This window comes from Anser anser (assembly GCF_964211835.1).
Source record: "Anser anser genome assembly, chromosome: 2".
In the NCBI taxonomy this organism is placed as follows: Eukaryota; Metazoa; Chordata; class Aves; order Anseriformes; family Anatidae; genus Anser; species Anser anser.
In genome coordinates, this window is record NC_139721.1 from 24383254 (window position 1) to 24400594 (window position 17341).

Here is a 17341-nt window from a genome sequence, read left to right on the forward strand (position 1 = left end):
AAGCTGGAACCAGCTAGACCTGGCTGGAACTAGCTGGAACCGGCCAGAACTGGCTGAGACTGGCTTGAACCGGCTGAAACTGGCCAGAACTGGATGAAACCAGCTGGAACCAGCCAGACCCGGAAGAAACCGGCCAGAACTGGTTGAGACTGGCCAAAAGCAGCCAGAAGCCCCAGTCCGGCACCACCAGCATCCTTCCAGCCACGCCAAAGCCTGCCCATGAGTTTCCTACAGGCTGACTGGGATGTGTACATAGGAATGTACCTGTTTTTAGGTACTGAGTCCCTTCTCCTGACAAGTGCATCTAAACTAAGAAATAAATAAAGAAAGAAAGGGGCATTTATTGGGGGACGTAGTGAAGTTGGGCCATTTCCTCAGACTCACAGCAATCTGTGAAAATCCTTTTTTTGTTTTAAGCAGACCAATACACAACAGACCGAGCTACACTAAGAATGCAGTAAGCATTTAAATGCACCTCTATTTTATATCTTTCAGTTCGCCCATACAGACGAAGTCCATACCCCCGCAGTTTTAATCCGAAAACGCCCACCCCCGTCCCGAGAGGCGGCTGGCGGCGCACAGACCTACTGCGGCGGGAGGAGAGCACACAGCGTGCGTAGTCGTGGCCGAGTGGTTAAGGCGATGGACTAGAAATCCATTGGGGTCTCCCCGCGCAGGTTCGAATCCTGCCGACTACGGCCGGAGCTCTAAGGGCTCCGCGGAAGTTTTAAATCCCCGATTTATTTATTTTTTTTAATTCCCGCACAGCCGTACAGGCGGCACGGCAGGCGAAGGCGTGAAGGCTCCCGGCCGCCCCCCGTGCTCCCCGTACCCCGGCGGGCTCGGAGGCTCCTCCCCTGCCGGCGGAGGCGGTGCGGGGCCGCCGTGGCAACGGGTGGCGGCGGCAAGATGGCGGACGACTTGGAGGTGCTGCTGGACGAGGTGGAGGCGCGGCTCTGCCGCCTGTCGGCGCGGGGGGCGGCCCGCGGCCCGCTGCACGGCGGCCGGGAGGATGAGGAGGGCGAAGAGGAGGAGGAAGGGGCGGCGGCGAAGGGCAGGTTAGCGGTCCTGCGTGGGTATTCCCCCTCACGCATCCATCGCCCGGTGGCGCAGTGCCCGCCCGGCAGGAAGGGGTCGGGGCCGTCCCGGGGCTCAGAGCACCGCGGTGATGGACCCTGAGCACCGCTCAGAGTTTGCGGTGGTATGTTTATAAACACCCGAGTCGTGTGCCCGCAAGCCCTGTTGCTTCGGCTAATCTTTGTCCCTCAAGAGAATCGGAATAAAAGCGGCGTTAAACCCACATCAGCTTGCTTGTGAGTTGCAAACGGGTGGTGGTTAGCTCTGTAGCTGAGCCTCTGACAAATAAAATATGTGCAAGTTCTGCAATTCGTAATAGGAAGAACTTTATCAGTAGTGTTTTCAAATATTTCCTTCCGTTGATTATGTGTATTACTTACGTGTTCTGTTAACGCTCTTTCTACTAATCCTCTACAGTAAGTCCCTGCCTTGCACTGTACGCCTTTACGGATCCACTTCAAACTTGGTGATGTTCAGAATGACAGCCTCCGTGCCGACATCTTCGGGCACTGCAGGGCACGTCTGGTGGCACTGCCACCACTGCCTGCCCTCAGGCTCCTGGGTTGTCACCTGTCCCCCTCCAGAGCTCAGCAGCAGATGTAGATGTCCCAGACTCCCAGGCTGGAACATCTTGAAGATGTTCCCATCTTGAACATCTTCCCAGTCTTGAAGAGCCAAGTGACTAGTACAGGACAAACAAGGCCACTACCATCAGGCCACACGGCTGTACTTCCTCCTTGTTTGCTTAATGAGCATCTAAATTTAGTCAATCTTACTAGAACTTTTAAAAAGCACAGTTTTCTTTCTCAAGAGTGACTTTGCTGATGGCTGGCTGATGCAGTGGTACTGGAAGCCTCTCTTTCTCTGACAAAGAACTAGTCAAGAGCAGGTTCAAGAGACGTGACTTCGCACTTGAGTGAAAACAAAGTGCCAGTGATTTCTCTAAATGCATACAGGTTGGCAGGAATTTCTTCAGAACCCCTTTTCAGAATGTTTAGATTGTGTTAAAGCACTGTTGCTCCACCACCAGCACACTTTCTGTGAACTTAAACTTTATAAAATTACTGCCCATTGCAGTGTTTTGGCTAAGGAGTCCTTTTCCATGGATCTGCCAGTTGCTTTACAAAATTGAAGGTGATGCTTCCTTTCAGTACCCAAGCAGTTGGCAAAATACTCCTCTTTTTTTCTGGGATCGCAGTGTTGTAGAATTACTGTATGCAAGTATTTTCATATTGAATTTCCTAGTTTTATTTGTGAGAGACTGTTATTCACCCGTGTTGCAGCTAAACAGTTGTCAGCACTGAGTTGACTGGATTATGCCAAGTATTCAAATTCAAAACATCTCTGCTGTAGCTATATCTTTTTTAATATTTTTTCACTTTTATCCCAGCTTTTACAGTCATAATGTATTACAGTCAAAATGGCAATGTGTCCTTCACTAATTCAGTCACAACTCTTATGACTTGTGTACTGTGCTGAGGAGGAAATCAGTAAGTGCAAACATGTTTCAAACCCATTTTTCTAACAGATGCTGTTTGTAAGAGAGGCACAGATTCTCCATGAGCCTGAATTCTGCCTGTGCATTTATTCATTGTGTAGAACATATATATATACACTGTCTGATTTCATAAATGTAAAGAAAGCTAGCATTGCCCGTGAAGCAGCTTTCTGCCAGTACATTAGCAGCCTGGCATTGACTTCGCTGGATTCTTTCACTGACTGTAGGTCCACAATGGAGTATGTTTCTTATTATCCTTTGAGGCTTCTAAGAAGGAGATTGATCCTCACTGCTTCCTCAGTTAAGTCTACTCTTACTGAAGTGTTCAAACCGTGATCTGTGCAGTTCTCATTGTCACTTCAGATTCTTCAGATCCACGAAAATACTCATTGAATCATCTTTTTGAAGCAGGAGAGAGAGCACAACTTCTTGTGGACAGCTGTGTGAAATGGCCCATTTTTTTATATGATGACAGTCATATGGTATGACAATACATTTGCACAGAACGTGAGCACCCCATTTCAAACAGGCCAAGAAAGGTGAACTTTACAAATGTGTCCAGCCTCATGCATCTAGCTTGTAAGGATTAATGTGCAATTAATCCTATAATAGTATGTGTGAGTAGCCTTGCTCTCTATTCTAATTTCAACTCAGCTTGTAATTTTGAACTGCTAACAAAAGCTCTGAGGTTTATAAATTATAAATTATGGATTATAAAATAAATTCAAACACTGCTGCTCCACTTGAATAGAGTAAATAAAAAGCCTTTTTTTTTTTTTAAGGGAAACTCTGTGCGTTGCCATGTTGGAGGCATGGGCTTTAGTAAGCAGATTTACTGTTTCAAAAACAAGTTGCCCTGGTTCCAAACGCAATACTGAGGAACGAGTTCAAATTTGCATACAGCAAAAACAGACATCCCTCCAAACACAGCTGTCACTTTTGCTGTGTATTAGTGCTGTATTTTAGCACCATCTGCTTTTGAGATTGACTTATGTTATGCAGCTTTGTCAACCCTTCCATAGGGACAGTAATAGTACCACTTTCAGTGGTGATAGACCACCAGTGAAAGTCTGCTGAAAGTCTACATTTCCATCAGGGGCATCTGGAACAATGTCTATTACCTGAGCCCATTAGAAGGGATGAGTGAGGCATAAAGCCTGCCAATTTCAGAACGTTATTTCAGTGTTTTAGAGATTTCTGTGAAAATCAGGGCTGTACAATAACCCAATAACCCTCAGTATGTGCAGGATGGGGTATATTATCAGTGTTTTATTCAAGCTTTCTCTATTTTGCTTGTTTCTTTATTTCCAAATAAAAGAAAATAAAGAAACAAGCAAAAAGAAGGCTTATGATGGGACAGGACAGTTCAACAGGAACTGAAAGTCATGATCTGGACGGCCTACCTTGGATAGTACAGTAATTTTCGAGGAAAAATGTAACCAATTTATGTTTTTAACTTGCAGTTCTTTATAGCGGCTCTGATCACGTTACAAAAAGGAGGTTGATGTGTTTGTTTTTCAGATCAGCTAAAATGTTCATGAGTCCTGGCAGCAGTGAAGAAGATATAGATGACGTTATTGATGAAATCTGTAACGACAGCTTTGCCAAAATGCCTCTGGTGAGTATGAGTCTGGAAAAGTGCAGAAATTCAACAATGGAAAGAAAAGCACCACTAACTAAAACTGGTTTAAACCAAAATTGAATTAAAGTAAGCTGTGGGATAAACTTGGAGAATAAAACAGGAAGGAAAGCACAACAGTTCTATAGTGAAGAACAGGAGAGATATAAAGAGATATTCTTATGCAGGCGGTAGCAGGCAATTAAAGGAAATGCTAAGTCAGGATAGAGCATAGTGGCAAATGTCAAAGCATTATCTAAGTAAACACTGTTTTGAAATAAAGGATGCAGTTTTGTCTTTTTTCTTTTCTGGGATAAGCACTTAGAACCATAGAATACAAAACAGTTGACATTGGAAAGACCTTGGTGAATTGTCTCGTTCAATCCTTCTGCTTAAAGCAGGGTCAACTCAGGCAAGTTGCTCAGTTAGGTTTTGAATTTTGAATTAAATTTTCAAGAGTAGAGACTCCACAACCTCTCTAGTTAACCTGTTGCAGTGATAGCTCATCCTCACAAGAAGTTTTTTCTTATGTTTAAGTAAAATTCCTTGTATGTCAATTTGTGTACATTGCCCCTCCTCTTGTCAGTGGGCACCACAGAGAATAGTCTGAATACGTCTTCATTACTTCTCCCCAAAATACATTTTTATACATTGATGAGATTGTCCTGACCTTTGTCTTCTACAGGCTAAACAATGCCAGCTCTCTTGGCCTCTGTCAGTATGTCAGGTGGTCTAAAGATCTTAATCACCTTCAAGTTCCTTTGCTGGACCCATTCCATTATGTCCACATCTCTTTTGTATTGAGCACAGCACTCCAGACACGTCCAGGAGGCCAAACCTGGAGTACTGCGTCTGGTTCTGGGCTCCCCGCTGCAAGAGAGAGATGGAGCGACTGGAGACACCAGCAAAATGCCGTAGAGATGATTGAGAGACTGGAGCTTTTTGGGAGAGGCTAAGAGAGCTGGGACTGTTCAGCCCAGGGAGGAGAGGGCTTGGGGCAGTCTTACTAATGTGTAAATACTTGATGGGGGTGGTAAACAAGGAGCCAGACTCTCCTCTGTAGTGACCGCTGACAGGAAAAGAGGCAATAGGCACTAATTAAAATACATGAAATTCCACTTGAACGCAAGAAAATACATTCCTACTGTGAGGATGGTCAAACACTGGCACAGGTTGCCCCGAGTGTTTGTGGAGACTGTCTGGTGTTATTTTCAAAACCCAACTGGGCACAGTCCTGGACAAGCAGCTGATGCAGACCCTGCTTTGAGCTGGAGGTTGACCTGGATGATCTCAAGAAGTCCTGTCGAACCTAAATGATTATGTGATTCTCTCTCACTGGTGCTGAGTATCAAGGAAGGATCACCTCCCTCAACCTGCTGGCAACATTCTTCTTCCTAACGCAGTCCAGGATGCTGTCGGCCTTTGTTGCTGCAAAGGCACGCTGCTCACGATCAGTTTGTCACCAACCAAGATTCCCAGGGCCTTTTCTGCAAAGCTGCTTTCCAGCTGGTCAGCCCTCAGTGTACACGAGTGCACGAGGGTTCTTTCTTCCCAGGTGCACTAGTCTGCATTTTCCCTTGTTGAATTTAAAGATACTTCTCTCGGCCCATTTCTGCAAACTGTTCAGGTCCCTCTGACTGGCAGCCATACCAACCACTCCTCCCAGTTCTGTGTCATCTGCAAATGACTTCTGGTGTTTGGCGGCAGGAGATGGAGATGAAGCCACCAATTTACATAGTCAAGACAGTCTGAAAAAGAGAGTGATAGAAGGCATTGAAAATTGGTTTTCTTTTAGATATCATCAGTAGAAAGTTGTGTGATTTATACTTCCTATATATACAACTCCCAGTGCAGATTCTCTTTATTTTTGTAACATGTTTGTTTTCATTTTGTTTGGCCTTGTTCCTTACAGGATGACTTAATATGAGCCAACAAAAAATGCTTGTATACCACAATAAGTTTCTCTTAGTGAGAGCAAATTACACCCGTCAGTAAATGAGTATAATTTTATCATTTTATATCCCTCGGGTTTCCAATTTAGGATATATAATTGTAGCATTCTAGAATTGTGATAACCTGTCTTATGTGCAACAAATAAACTTCTCAAAAACACTGTCCATCTGATAATATAAGACCTTGATATGTTTTCAATAAAACCTCAGAAACTCTGAGGGAGAAGATTCCTAAATTAAATACGTTTTTAGAGGCAAAATTATTAGAAAGAGGGTGTGAAGCCAAAGTGATCGTGTAGTGTTCCTTCAAGCAGAGATGGGAATTCATTATAGGGAGAGAAGCCTCGTTAACAATCCGTCTGTAACTTCAGCAGATTTTGTCTAAAAGAGCCTTACAAATTCTTAGTCCCCAACTTCTGTTACAGAGATTTTTTGGCTCTTGCTTTTTAAGTAAAACAGAATATTGTTTTACTGCTGAAATGCTGCCTTTTATTCTTTGATTGCTTTTTAAACAGAAATTGAAGTCTAACTCTGCAAGACTCACACCTGAAAACAACAGTGCTGCTGTACAGACTCATAAGAGACGGTAAGTGATAAATGTTTGGCTAGTTGAACGCACCTTGATTATAGCTCGTTTTCAGCCTGGTGGTATTACTGATGATTAATTTGTATTGACATCAACTAAGAAATAAACTGAGTACTTAGAGAAGCTTTCTTTAAAAATAAAGATAAATAGCAAGTTAATTTTGAAGAATTACGAATGTGTTTTCATGTAGTCAAAATTATTTACAATTTAAGTAATTATTGAACAACAGCATCCTATCAAAACCTGCAATATGTAATCACATGTATTTGGCATAGAGAGTGGTTATCATAGAGATTTTCTTTGAACATCTTATCAATGGAATTTTTAAAATTCAATAGTTTGTAAGCATTTGGATGTTTTGCTTGTATTCAATAAATACTATCTTAGAAATACCACGACTTTAAAAAACTAGAAGGAAATCTTGCTGAAAAGGCAATGCTTGAAGTAGTGTAACACATAACTGTTAAGGAAGCTATATTACTTTCTCCAACATGGTTTGCTATAATGTAAATTTTTTTTTTTATGAAATCCATATAGGTGCTGTCCAGTGTACCTGGGTGGAAGCTCTTCACCGAATGGCATAGGAACAAATATTTCAAAAAGGTAAAAAAAAAAAAGAGTTCTACTTGCTTTATCATTATTTTTAATCACAGCTGTGTTGCTGTGGTGGTGCAGAGTTCTGAGTTTGAACTGTACAGGACAGCCCTGTATTCGTTTGAATATATGGCTGCCTGTAAGTGCAGTCTGAGTCAGCTCATCCCTTCCAGTCCTTTGTTCTGGATCACAAAATCTTTAGTTCATCTGAGGAGTTGAAAAATGTGTGCATATGAGACAAGAGACTACTTCTGCTGTATAGCATTGCATTTTTTCTGCTGCTTATCAGCTTTCTGTGTGATGCTGCGTATGACACTTAAATCGTTAGGCTGGTTTAAATCATCCCAGAGCCTGAACTGAAGATAGGCAGCCCAGAACCTCAACTGAAGACAGGCAGAGTGCTTTGTAACTGCAGGAAAGGTACTTTAACTGTAGGGAAGGTACTTTAAATACGCGTGTCCAGTATCCAATAGAACATCATTGCATTTATATCTGGGATTTTTTGTAGTAAGTAATTATGCACTTGATGAATATGTGGATGGTGGTCAGGTGCCATAGCAGTGAGGAGGACGAAAGAGGATTTATCTGGAGAACATCAGTTTATTTGATATATTCAGTGGAGTTAGGAACCTGTAAAATTAATACATGATCATATAGTTTGAACATGTACATAATGAATGTACCAGATATGTAAAAAATTAAGATTATAGGTTAACCTTGCTTCTAGTATTTTTGATTGTGTCTGGTTTTAAAACAGTAATGATCTGTGTAGCCTCTCTAATTATAATAAGCTCTTGGAGATTTCTGTTCTTTTTTTGTCTTTGACCAGAACATGTGATCAGCTACGTTGTACTGCTTGCGACTTCCGCGTGTCACTTTTCAATGACTACATCTGGGATCAGTCCTGTGATTATCTTTTTTTCAGGTATGTCTCAGGTGGGTTTGGTATTAGTATTGTGTTACTGTGCTTCAGGGCTAGATGGGAACAGGAAATGTGCAAAGTCGTTAGCAGCCCTGTGTTAACTAATAAGGAACTGTTTGGTAATCAGTTAGGAAAGTCTGCAGGGAGAGGGATGCAACATCTTCCACAATCTGTTTTCGTGCCTTTCCATTTGTTCCCCATTACAGTCCCTCTCAGTTTTTAAAAATAATTCAGGTTTGATAGATCAAGAGGCAACTTTACTGCTGAAATAAGAAAATAGTCTGTATGATGTGTTGGCCTTTGGTGTGCCATTGCAGGATGCCAAAAAATTAATGAAGTACCAGCATGTACTTCTCACCATATTCTCATACATACACGAACTACAATTGTTTTAAGTCAGCTTTTCTTTTTTCCAGTATCAAGCATTATGCTGTCATGTTCAGTAAAAATCAGATAGTTTGGTTTCTTAACAGGCTTCTTTTTGAAACAACTGGAGAGGTGGGATTTTTGTTTTCTTCTTATATAGTGAAGTCTTTAATCATTTCATTTTTGGGGTAAGACTTATAATTAAGGGGTTTTTCTCTCCAGCTTCTCTAAAACTATCTAACGCCAAGACTTAGTGACGTGTAGCATAGAAGGCATGCTCCAAATACAGACATCAAGTTTAATTTCTCCTTATTTTGGTGCATTCTCTTTATGTGCCTCTTCACACAGGGAGGTAGTGGATGTGTTCAGAGTATGTTCTTGGCCACCAGGGGGTGTAACATCTGGAACAGAACAGTAATGGATAAATCATCTCATTTTCCATTATTTTTCTTATACTACATTATAGGTAGCTAGAAAGGTTAAATAAAAATATAGTTCTTCTGTTTATTTAAAGTCTAAATTTCCCTGGTTCTGAGATCTTGAGTTAATAACTTAATGACACGAAAGGCTTTAATGTCAGATAATTGTAATATTGATTAAAACTTTTAATCTTTAGCAAAATGTTTATTTTGGCTAATCTGAATTTTAAAAAGTAAAGTTGATGATTAAATGCTCACCTCCAATTAATAGATGTATGACCTCTTTTGTTAAAAATTCTTTCTTTGTTGTTTGTTTATTTGTTTGTTTTTATATAACTGAGCTTACCAGTGTTGCTTTTAAGCATTTCAGTGACCAGTAATTGATGGCAGGAAGGACGTCATGAGAGGAGGGATAGTTAAAATACTAAATTTTCACCTGCTTTTTGAAACAACTTGGGTTTGTAATAGCCATACCAACTCTTTATTTGTTGTGCTGGATGCTTGCACAGGAATAATTTTTGGTTTGATGTACATTCTTCTCTTTTATGGACATTTCAGTCACTTAATGACCATCTTGAGAAACAGCTACAGATAACATTTTTAACTCTGTAGTTATATCCCTTCTGTATAGGGATTTTTACAGTAAGCTTGATAAGACTAATATATTTTTGGATAATTTCTTGGTACGACAGTTGACTTTACCTGGTTTTCTTCCAAAACTCTTTCTTTGGAGGCTGAAGGAGCATCTCTGAACCAAATAGAGGACATTGCTTACAAAAAGATTGCACTTCAGCTGATCTGAGAATACAGAAACTACGCACTGAGTTCCTGTCTCAAGAAATGATTGTGTTCAAAACAGAATTTAGGCATCTCTCTAAATTCGTTCATGACACTGGTACTCAGAAATATTCTTAAGAGCTTTTCTAAATTAAAATGGCCTCATGTCTTTTTTCTTTAAAAAAAATGATTCTAAACTGAACTCATTTGATTGACAGGAATAACATGCCTGAGCTCAGTAAACTAAGAGCGAAGATGATAAAGAAGAAAGGGTCACGAGCATATGCTTGTCAGTGCAGCTGGAGATCCATTGATGAATTAACTGACCTCCAAACAGACCAGCAGCTTCGGTGGGTTTGTGGTAAACATGCAGAATGAAGTCTTCTTGTGTGTGGTACCTAATTCTGTATGGAAACAGGTCACAGGCTCCATTTGTTTCCTACACTGTTTTCTGACAACAGAGGGAAACCTGGATATTTGTACCTAGAAATAGATGGCAACACCCAGAGTTCAATCCAAAAGCATTTTTTCACTTTGTCTTTCAAGCAATATGAGGAGTTGGACTAATAAATGAAGCAACCTATTTGGAGGCTTTCTGGAGACTAAATGAGTGAGGTTAAAGCTCACATTCAACAGTGTTAAAGGAAGGAAGAAGAAATCAACAGGTTAAGGCACAAGGCAAAGGGTGTGCTCCTCTTATCCAGAAGAGAGCCTTATTTCCCCTGTCTGCAAAATGGTGGACTCAAAGAAAACAGTGGGCCACGATCTAGCCATTTCACACAAGCATTTGAATTTCTACACAGAAATTAATGCTGTTCTGCTTTTCTCGTAGCTGGTAATGAGCAAGTGGTTGTAGATCTCTTTAAAAGTATGCTGCAAGATCAGCTCTGTTGTCAAAGGTTTCATTCAGCACACCCCAAAACTTTATTTTAGCCAACAACAGCCAAAAACTGCAGGTGTTGGAAATTTCCTTCCAGTTTGTACTGCTTTCTTCAAAGCGCTTTCTGCTGACTCGGGACTTTTACTACAGTGAATTTCTTGGACTTCCCTTCAGCCTTCACTGCAAGAGATGAACAGGTTATTGTGCAATTATTAAATATTTTGTAATTTTAAAGATATTCTGAAGAGTATATGACACATCAATATTTTCAAGGGAAAAAAGGTTCAGGCTTTGAAGAGTGAGAAAAAATATATATCTCCACTGAATTTCAAATTTGTTTTTTTGTTAAGTTTCACTTAGCTTTCACTTCAGCTTCACTTCAAAATATTACATATTCAGAAAGTGTAACTGTCCTGTTGCGACACACTCCCTTCCCCCAGTAACTTCATAAAACTACTTCCAATATGTCGTTACTTGGTGAATTGTCTTGATTACAATTCATATTATGTAGCTTATGAGCTTGTTCTTTTCACTATGTATAAATAACACAGGAGATGGATTTAGGTTTGGGGAGAGGAGAAAGAAGGCGAGGATTACCAGTCCTGGCAATCATTACATTGAAAAGTGTCCCAAAATGGGAAGTCTGTTTGTGTTTTTGCTATGTGGTATGTGAAACTGTACCAATAAATTCAAAATTGCTTGCTTTGAGCAAATTGTAGGCATACAGATCATTTCAGCTTTTGTGAAGTTTTGCTCATGGCCCTAATCCATTCATGATCAATCTGATCTTTTTCTGAGCTTTTTCAAAACAATTGCATGGTCTTTCTTCCAGAAGTCATCTCTTGAATCTATAGCCTTGTCTGTATCCCTCTGAAAGAGCAGATCCTGGTAGTGACAAGAGGCATAATGTACTCTGCATCCTGCTCACCTTCCACTTTCGTGAGTGTTTTTTAGAGCCTGTGGAGGACCTGCAGTGTGCCTGGGAGGCCTAGCAGTGTTTACGTACACAGTGCTTTGGTGCTCTAAAGTCCATGTTCCAGTGCCACATGTGGCCTTGCTAGTAGGCTGAGAAGAGTTGGGTTTGGAGAGGTACTTCAGCCTCTCTTGGCATAATAGAGTACGCACATTTGGGGGTCATGTATCGTTTTCAATGCAATTGCTGTTTCAGACAGCAATTTCAACTGCTTAAATTCTAAAACCACAGGTTCAGGAGACAGGCAGACCAGAGACCATTTTGTTAATGTCCAATCTGCTATTGGAAGAGATCAGCTGAGCTTTCTCTCCTTTCTGATGAGATAGCCCCAATGTTAGAAGTAAGTGTTCCTGAGTTTTCTTCAGGTGTGTCTGAGCGATTTCTGCTACTGGAGAACACCAGTGCTCATGGTAAGAGAAGAATGCAGCAGTAGCACTTAATTTACTAGCAAGCTCTGGAAAAGAAGAAACCCCATTCTTCTTCCTGAAGAGTAATGTATTTCAAAAAGTGCTAAGTTGCCTTGGCTCACCTGTCCCAAGACCATTTGAGGCTGATGACCAAGTAGCCCCATAGGATGCTGTTTTGGCCTGGATTTCCACTGGAAGTTGTGCCATAATGTGGGGAACAAGTTAGGCTTGCAACTTGTGAGCAGGAATCAGGGGAAGTCCTAACAGGCATCTGAGTTCATGAGACCCAGTCTCATGTGACTTGGAAAAGAAGCATTTCTCCTCTAGCCTGTTTTAAACAAACAAACAGAAATAGTCACCCCCCTCTGGAACAGTTTGCACTACCAAGCATGTGGAGCAAGCCAGGCAGAAACAAAGTTCAAGGCATCCTTCTTAGTGATTTTTACGACAAGAAGATGGCCTGCAGTACTTGAAAAAGGGAGGCTAGGAAGGAATTGAGACAAAAGGACTGAGAGTGTAAGAGAATTAGCACAAATATCAGTTGATACCATTAGTCAGTAATACTCCTGGGTCATCTCATCCCCCATTCTTCTGTTAGCCTAGAGAGTTGCAGAATTGTTATCAAGCAATCATATCCCTAACACCATTAAGACCACTCCAAGCCCCGAAAATGTTAGAAGATAGTCTTTATTGGTAAGTGTGTATGGAAACTTGAGCATTCCCTGAAATCATCATGTTTATTCAAGTGTACTTGGTTCTGGCCTTGATCAGAGTGGTGGGATATGACAACACTTTGTCCAGGTGAAGTTTTAAATGTGCAGAAATGGTGCTTATTGTATTGTTTTCCATTACAGAATTCAGCATATTCCAAGATCTGAGAATAGTTAGTGTGTCATTAAATATAATTATTTTGTTGGAAAGAAGAGTGGTTTTTGGTATTTGATTTCCCTACTTTTGCTTTCTTCGGTGTTAGATGTTACAAACCACTCCAAAGCCTTCAAATGAAAAGAATGTAAAGGAATGTAAATTCGGAGCTTGCACGTTTATTTGATGGTATTATAAGATTGCAAAAAGGTTCTCAAGATGTAGCCCAGACCTTATATGATACTTCCGTGTCAGTTATCTGAGATAGCAGGGATTATATAAACAATTTTGTTGAAGAATGCCATTCAGCTGTTGTCAAACGGAAGTACTGGGGAACAGTTTTCCCAAGTATAAATGTGACCATTGTTTTCCTCCAGTTTTGGCTTTGGAAGAAATAATACCATTTCTGTTTGTGAAGCGGGCAAGGTGAAAACTTGAGACTTTCATTGGGCTTGGGTGGTATGCTTGGAAATTTTCTAGCCTGCAGCTTTAGTCTGTAGCAGATCCCTCAACAAAACAGAAGCAATGAAGTATGACAAAAGGAGAATCGACGCAAAAGCTTGCACTTGGAAATGTAGCTGGTGGTTTAATGTCATACCAACTTTTCCAAATCAGTGTTCCTGCAGTACTTCTGGATAGGAATCAAATTCTGATGTACCTAATACATTTTTATAGCTTTCCTTTATGAAATTTTAATGTGCTGTTCTATCTCACTTGTTCTATGTGCAAACATAGATGTATGTTATGTAGGGTGTCCAACCCAGACTCTGAATATAGCTCAGAAGAGCAGTTATTAAGGATATTAGCCTGCCATAAAATTTAACTTGCAGACGTGTAATAGCATTACATATGGCAAGCTCTGCATTGTATAAAATTGAATATATACATTTCTTATTAGCCATTTCAGTTTTGTACAGAAAGTATTCTGTAAATGCCAGGCACTAGATGCTTCCACGTGTTAGAAGACTGCTCACTTCTCTTGTTTCCTGACATGTGAGTCTTTGGGCCAGGTCATGTAACCAGCACATGTGGGAGTCACACAGTAGGCTATGTTGGGAGCTGCATAGGCAAATTCTTCTTCCCGACAGGCTTTTTTTGCACAGGGCCTGACCAATTTTGCCTGTTGTGTGACACCCGATAACCACAGACAGATAACTGACCTGTGGGGGATGGAAATAAAGGATTGTCAGGTGTTGCTCATTTGTGAGAGCCACATGTGATGCCTGGGACTGGTCATGTGTGCATTAAGTATTTTTTGAATGTAGACACATCAATAAAATGCAAAGTTGGAACAAATCTGAATTGTGTTTCTTGTAAACTGTGACTCTAATGTGTTGTTCCTAGCCAAGAGAAGACTTAGGAAAATGGTGCAGGGCCCTGTTTTCTCTGTTGGAAGGGTTATGAAATCTCCCTACTAAAAAAACATTGTCCAAATCATAGGAAACAAGTTAAGTATGTGGTTGTTTTCCTCACATCAGTGGGGATGTAGCAAATACCCAAGAAGTAAATAAGCTTTATCATTCTTTACCAGATAACATGTGGACAGCACATTAAATTAGAGCGAGTTCATAAAAGTGCACTTACCACATTTCTTGGACATTTATCCAGGATAAATGGCAGAGCCATTGCTGTGGGAGGTGGCACACAGCTAAAGCTGCGGACTGGGATGCTGGTACCTTGGTGTATCAGTCAGGGCAGGTTACCACTAGTTTCATGCTGGTCCCTTAAAATTGCAGTGTCAGTCCAGGAATCACAGCATTTGCAGTCCCCTGGATCTTGCTGTAGAAAACTTTTCTTAGTACCAGCAAGAAGTTGCTCTGTGTACAACAGTTAGAATAAATCTTCTTTCTCCAGCATGAAGAAATGGTGTATAGCACACAATAGAGCAACAGACATAAATATCTCCTATAAGACACTTTCCATTTGGACTGTAGGTGTTGGTGCTATTCAGGCAATAATTACTTCACAGACTGAGTGGGCACTGTGGACGTGGTAAGAACACAGGAAACACTGGCTCACGAGTACTCCTGACTTATCTTACGACTTGTAGTGTCACAGGGTGTGCTTAGAAGGTAGCTCCTATGTTGAATTCACATTAATTCACTAATTCTGCTGTGTTAGACGTGCTTTAAAAGATGTCATTGGGGGTAAAATGTGATTATACAATCTAGTCTGTAGAGGGCAGAGCAACACCGCTGAGCATTACAGGTCAGGCTTCTGCTTCGTTAATACAACCTCATACTTGTGTTTTTTTTTCCTAGAATAATGAAGGTTTACGTTCAACCAATCTAGGCTTTTTGTACTTGTTTTCTATTGATGTAATTATAAATTGGGCAGCTAGATCTCTGGCAACTCCACTTGATTTTTGTGTGATTTCATCCAAATTACTCAAGTGGTCCTTAACTAATACGGAAGCAGTTAATTTTTTTTAGCCCTTAGCTAAGGAAGCATATTAAAGAATATGTGTGTATATGTCTATAAGTATATGTATTTTTGTTTATCTTCTAGCAGCCTGAGTGGAAGAACTAAGCCACCGTCATAGAATCATCACAGAATCACAGAATGGTTTGGGTTGGAAGGGACCTTAAAGCCCACCCAGTTCCACCCCCCTGCCATGGGCAGGGACACCTCCCACCAGCCCAGGTTGCCCAAAGCCCCATCCAGCCTGGCCTTGAGCACCTCCAGGGATGGGGCATCCACAGCTTCTCTGGGCAGCCTGTGCCAGGGCCTCACCACCCTCTGAGTGAAGAACTTCTAACATCTAATCTAAACCTCCCCTCTTTCAGTTTAAAGCCATTCCCCCTTGCCCTATCCCTACACCCCCAGACAAAGAGTCCCTCCACAGCTTTCCTGTAGCCCCCTTTAGGCACTGGAAGGCTGCTGTAAGGTCTCCTCAGAGCCTTCTCTTCTCCAGGCCGAACAACCCCAGCTCCCTCAGCCTGGCTTCATAGGAGAGGTGCTCCAGCCCCTTGGATCATCTTTGCGGCCCTCCTCTGGCCTCTCTCCAACAGGTCCACGTCCTTCTTGTGCTGGGGGCCCCAGAGCTGAACGCAGGCTCCAGGTGGGGTCTCACAAGAGCAGAGCAGAGGGGGACAATCACCTCCCTCACCCTGCTGGCCACGCTGCTTTTGGTGCAGCCCAGGACACGGTTGGCTTTCTGGGCTGCAAGCACACATTGCTGGCTTGTGTTGAGCTTCTCATCAACCAGCACCCCCAAGGTCCTTCTCCTCAGGGCTGCCCCCAACCCATTCTCCACCCACCCTGTATTTGTGCTTGGGATTGCCCTGGCCCAGATGCAGGACCTTGCACTTGTTGAACCTCACGAGGCTTACAGAGGCCTACCTCTGAGGCCTGCCCAGGTCCCTCTGGATGGCAGCCCTTCCCTCCTGCGTGTCGACCACACCACACAGCTTGGTGTCATCAGCAGACTTGCTGAGGGTGCACTCAATTTCACTGTCCATGTCACTGACAAAGATGTTAGACAGTTCTGGTCCCCATAGTGACCCCTGAGGAACACCACTCGTTACAGATCTCCACCTGGACACTGAGCCACTGACCATAACTCTTTGAGTGCGACCATCCAGCCAATTCCTTACCCACCAAGTGGTCCATCCGTCACATCCATGTCTCTCCAATTTAGATACAAGGATATCATGGGGGACAGTGTCAAGTGCTTTGCACAAGTCCAGGTAAATGATGTCAGTTGTTCTTCCCCTACCCACCAATGCTGTAACCCCATCGTAGAAGGCCACCAGATTTGTAAGGCACGATCTGCCCTTAGTGAAGCCGTGTTGGCTGTCACCAATCACCTCCTTATTTTCCATGTCCCTTCACATAGTTTCCAGGAGGATCTACTCTGTGATCTTACCAGGCTCAGAGATGAGACCGACCGGCCTACAGTCAGTTCCCTGGCTCTTCCTTTTTTTCCCTTTTTAAAAATGAGGGTTATCTTTCCCTTCTTCCAGTCAGAGGGGACTTTACTGGACTGTCACAATTTCTCCAATATGATGGAGGACCTCCAGGATTTACCTTTCATTCAGACCAAATTAATTTTCCCTGAAAATGTCGTTAAGCAATTTTGGTAAGCAGAGCTTGTGTAATTTAGAATCTCATAATGTCCAATACAAAATTCATATAGCACATTGCCCAAGATGTGAAAAGACGGCAGGTCGTATAAAGAAAATAGTAAAAGGCCTAGATTCAGAAATGCCAAAAGGTTGTTTCTGTCTGTGTAGGAAAGCGATGTGGAACATGGGAGATGCTGCACAGCATCTGACTAATGGCAGCGAGAATCTTCCAAACACCCGCATCTTGCGGTTCATCAGCCATTAACCATGGATAACGTCTTAGTGAAGAGTGAGTTTTAAAAGGCTGTGTCAGCTTGAACTCTCGTCAGATTCTTTGGTAG

The 17341-nt window shown here is 42.0% G+C and overlaps 1 protein-coding gene and 1 long non-coding RNA gene across 3 annotated transcripts in view; one reads left to right on the forward strand and one right to left on the reverse strand.

The window, feature by feature from the left end:
- Positions 1-586: 586 nt before the first annotated feature.
- CFAP418 (cilia and flagella associated protein 418) lies at positions 587-14229 on the forward strand. 2 transcript variants are annotated; one of them, XM_083823377.1, is made up of 6 exons: positions 587-1058; positions 4097-4193; positions 6661-6731; positions 7269-7334; positions 8155-8250; positions 10028-14229. In XM_083823377.1, the coding sequence occupies exons 1-6, from the start codon at positions 910-912 to the stop codon at positions 10185-10187; spliced, it is 639 nt and encodes a 212-aa protein (XP_083679503.1). In that variant the 5' UTR covers positions 587-909; the 3' UTR covers positions 10188-14229. The 2 variants fall into 2 exon arrangements, with proteins under 2 accessions (XP_083679503.1, XP_083679504.1); XM_083823378.1 differs by lacking the exon at positions 587-1058 and adding an exon at positions 1070-1313.
- Positions 8260-17341, reverse strand: part of LOC310893888 — a 10727-nt gene continuing 1645 nt past the window's right edge. The window contains exons 2-3 of the long non-coding RNA XR_014579390.1: positions 10137-14750; positions 8260-9014 (exon numbers count right to left, since the gene is read on the reverse strand). This is a non-coding gene — a long non-coding RNA (uncharacterized lncRNA). The remainder of the gene's footprint in view (positions 9015-10136; positions 14751-17341) is intronic.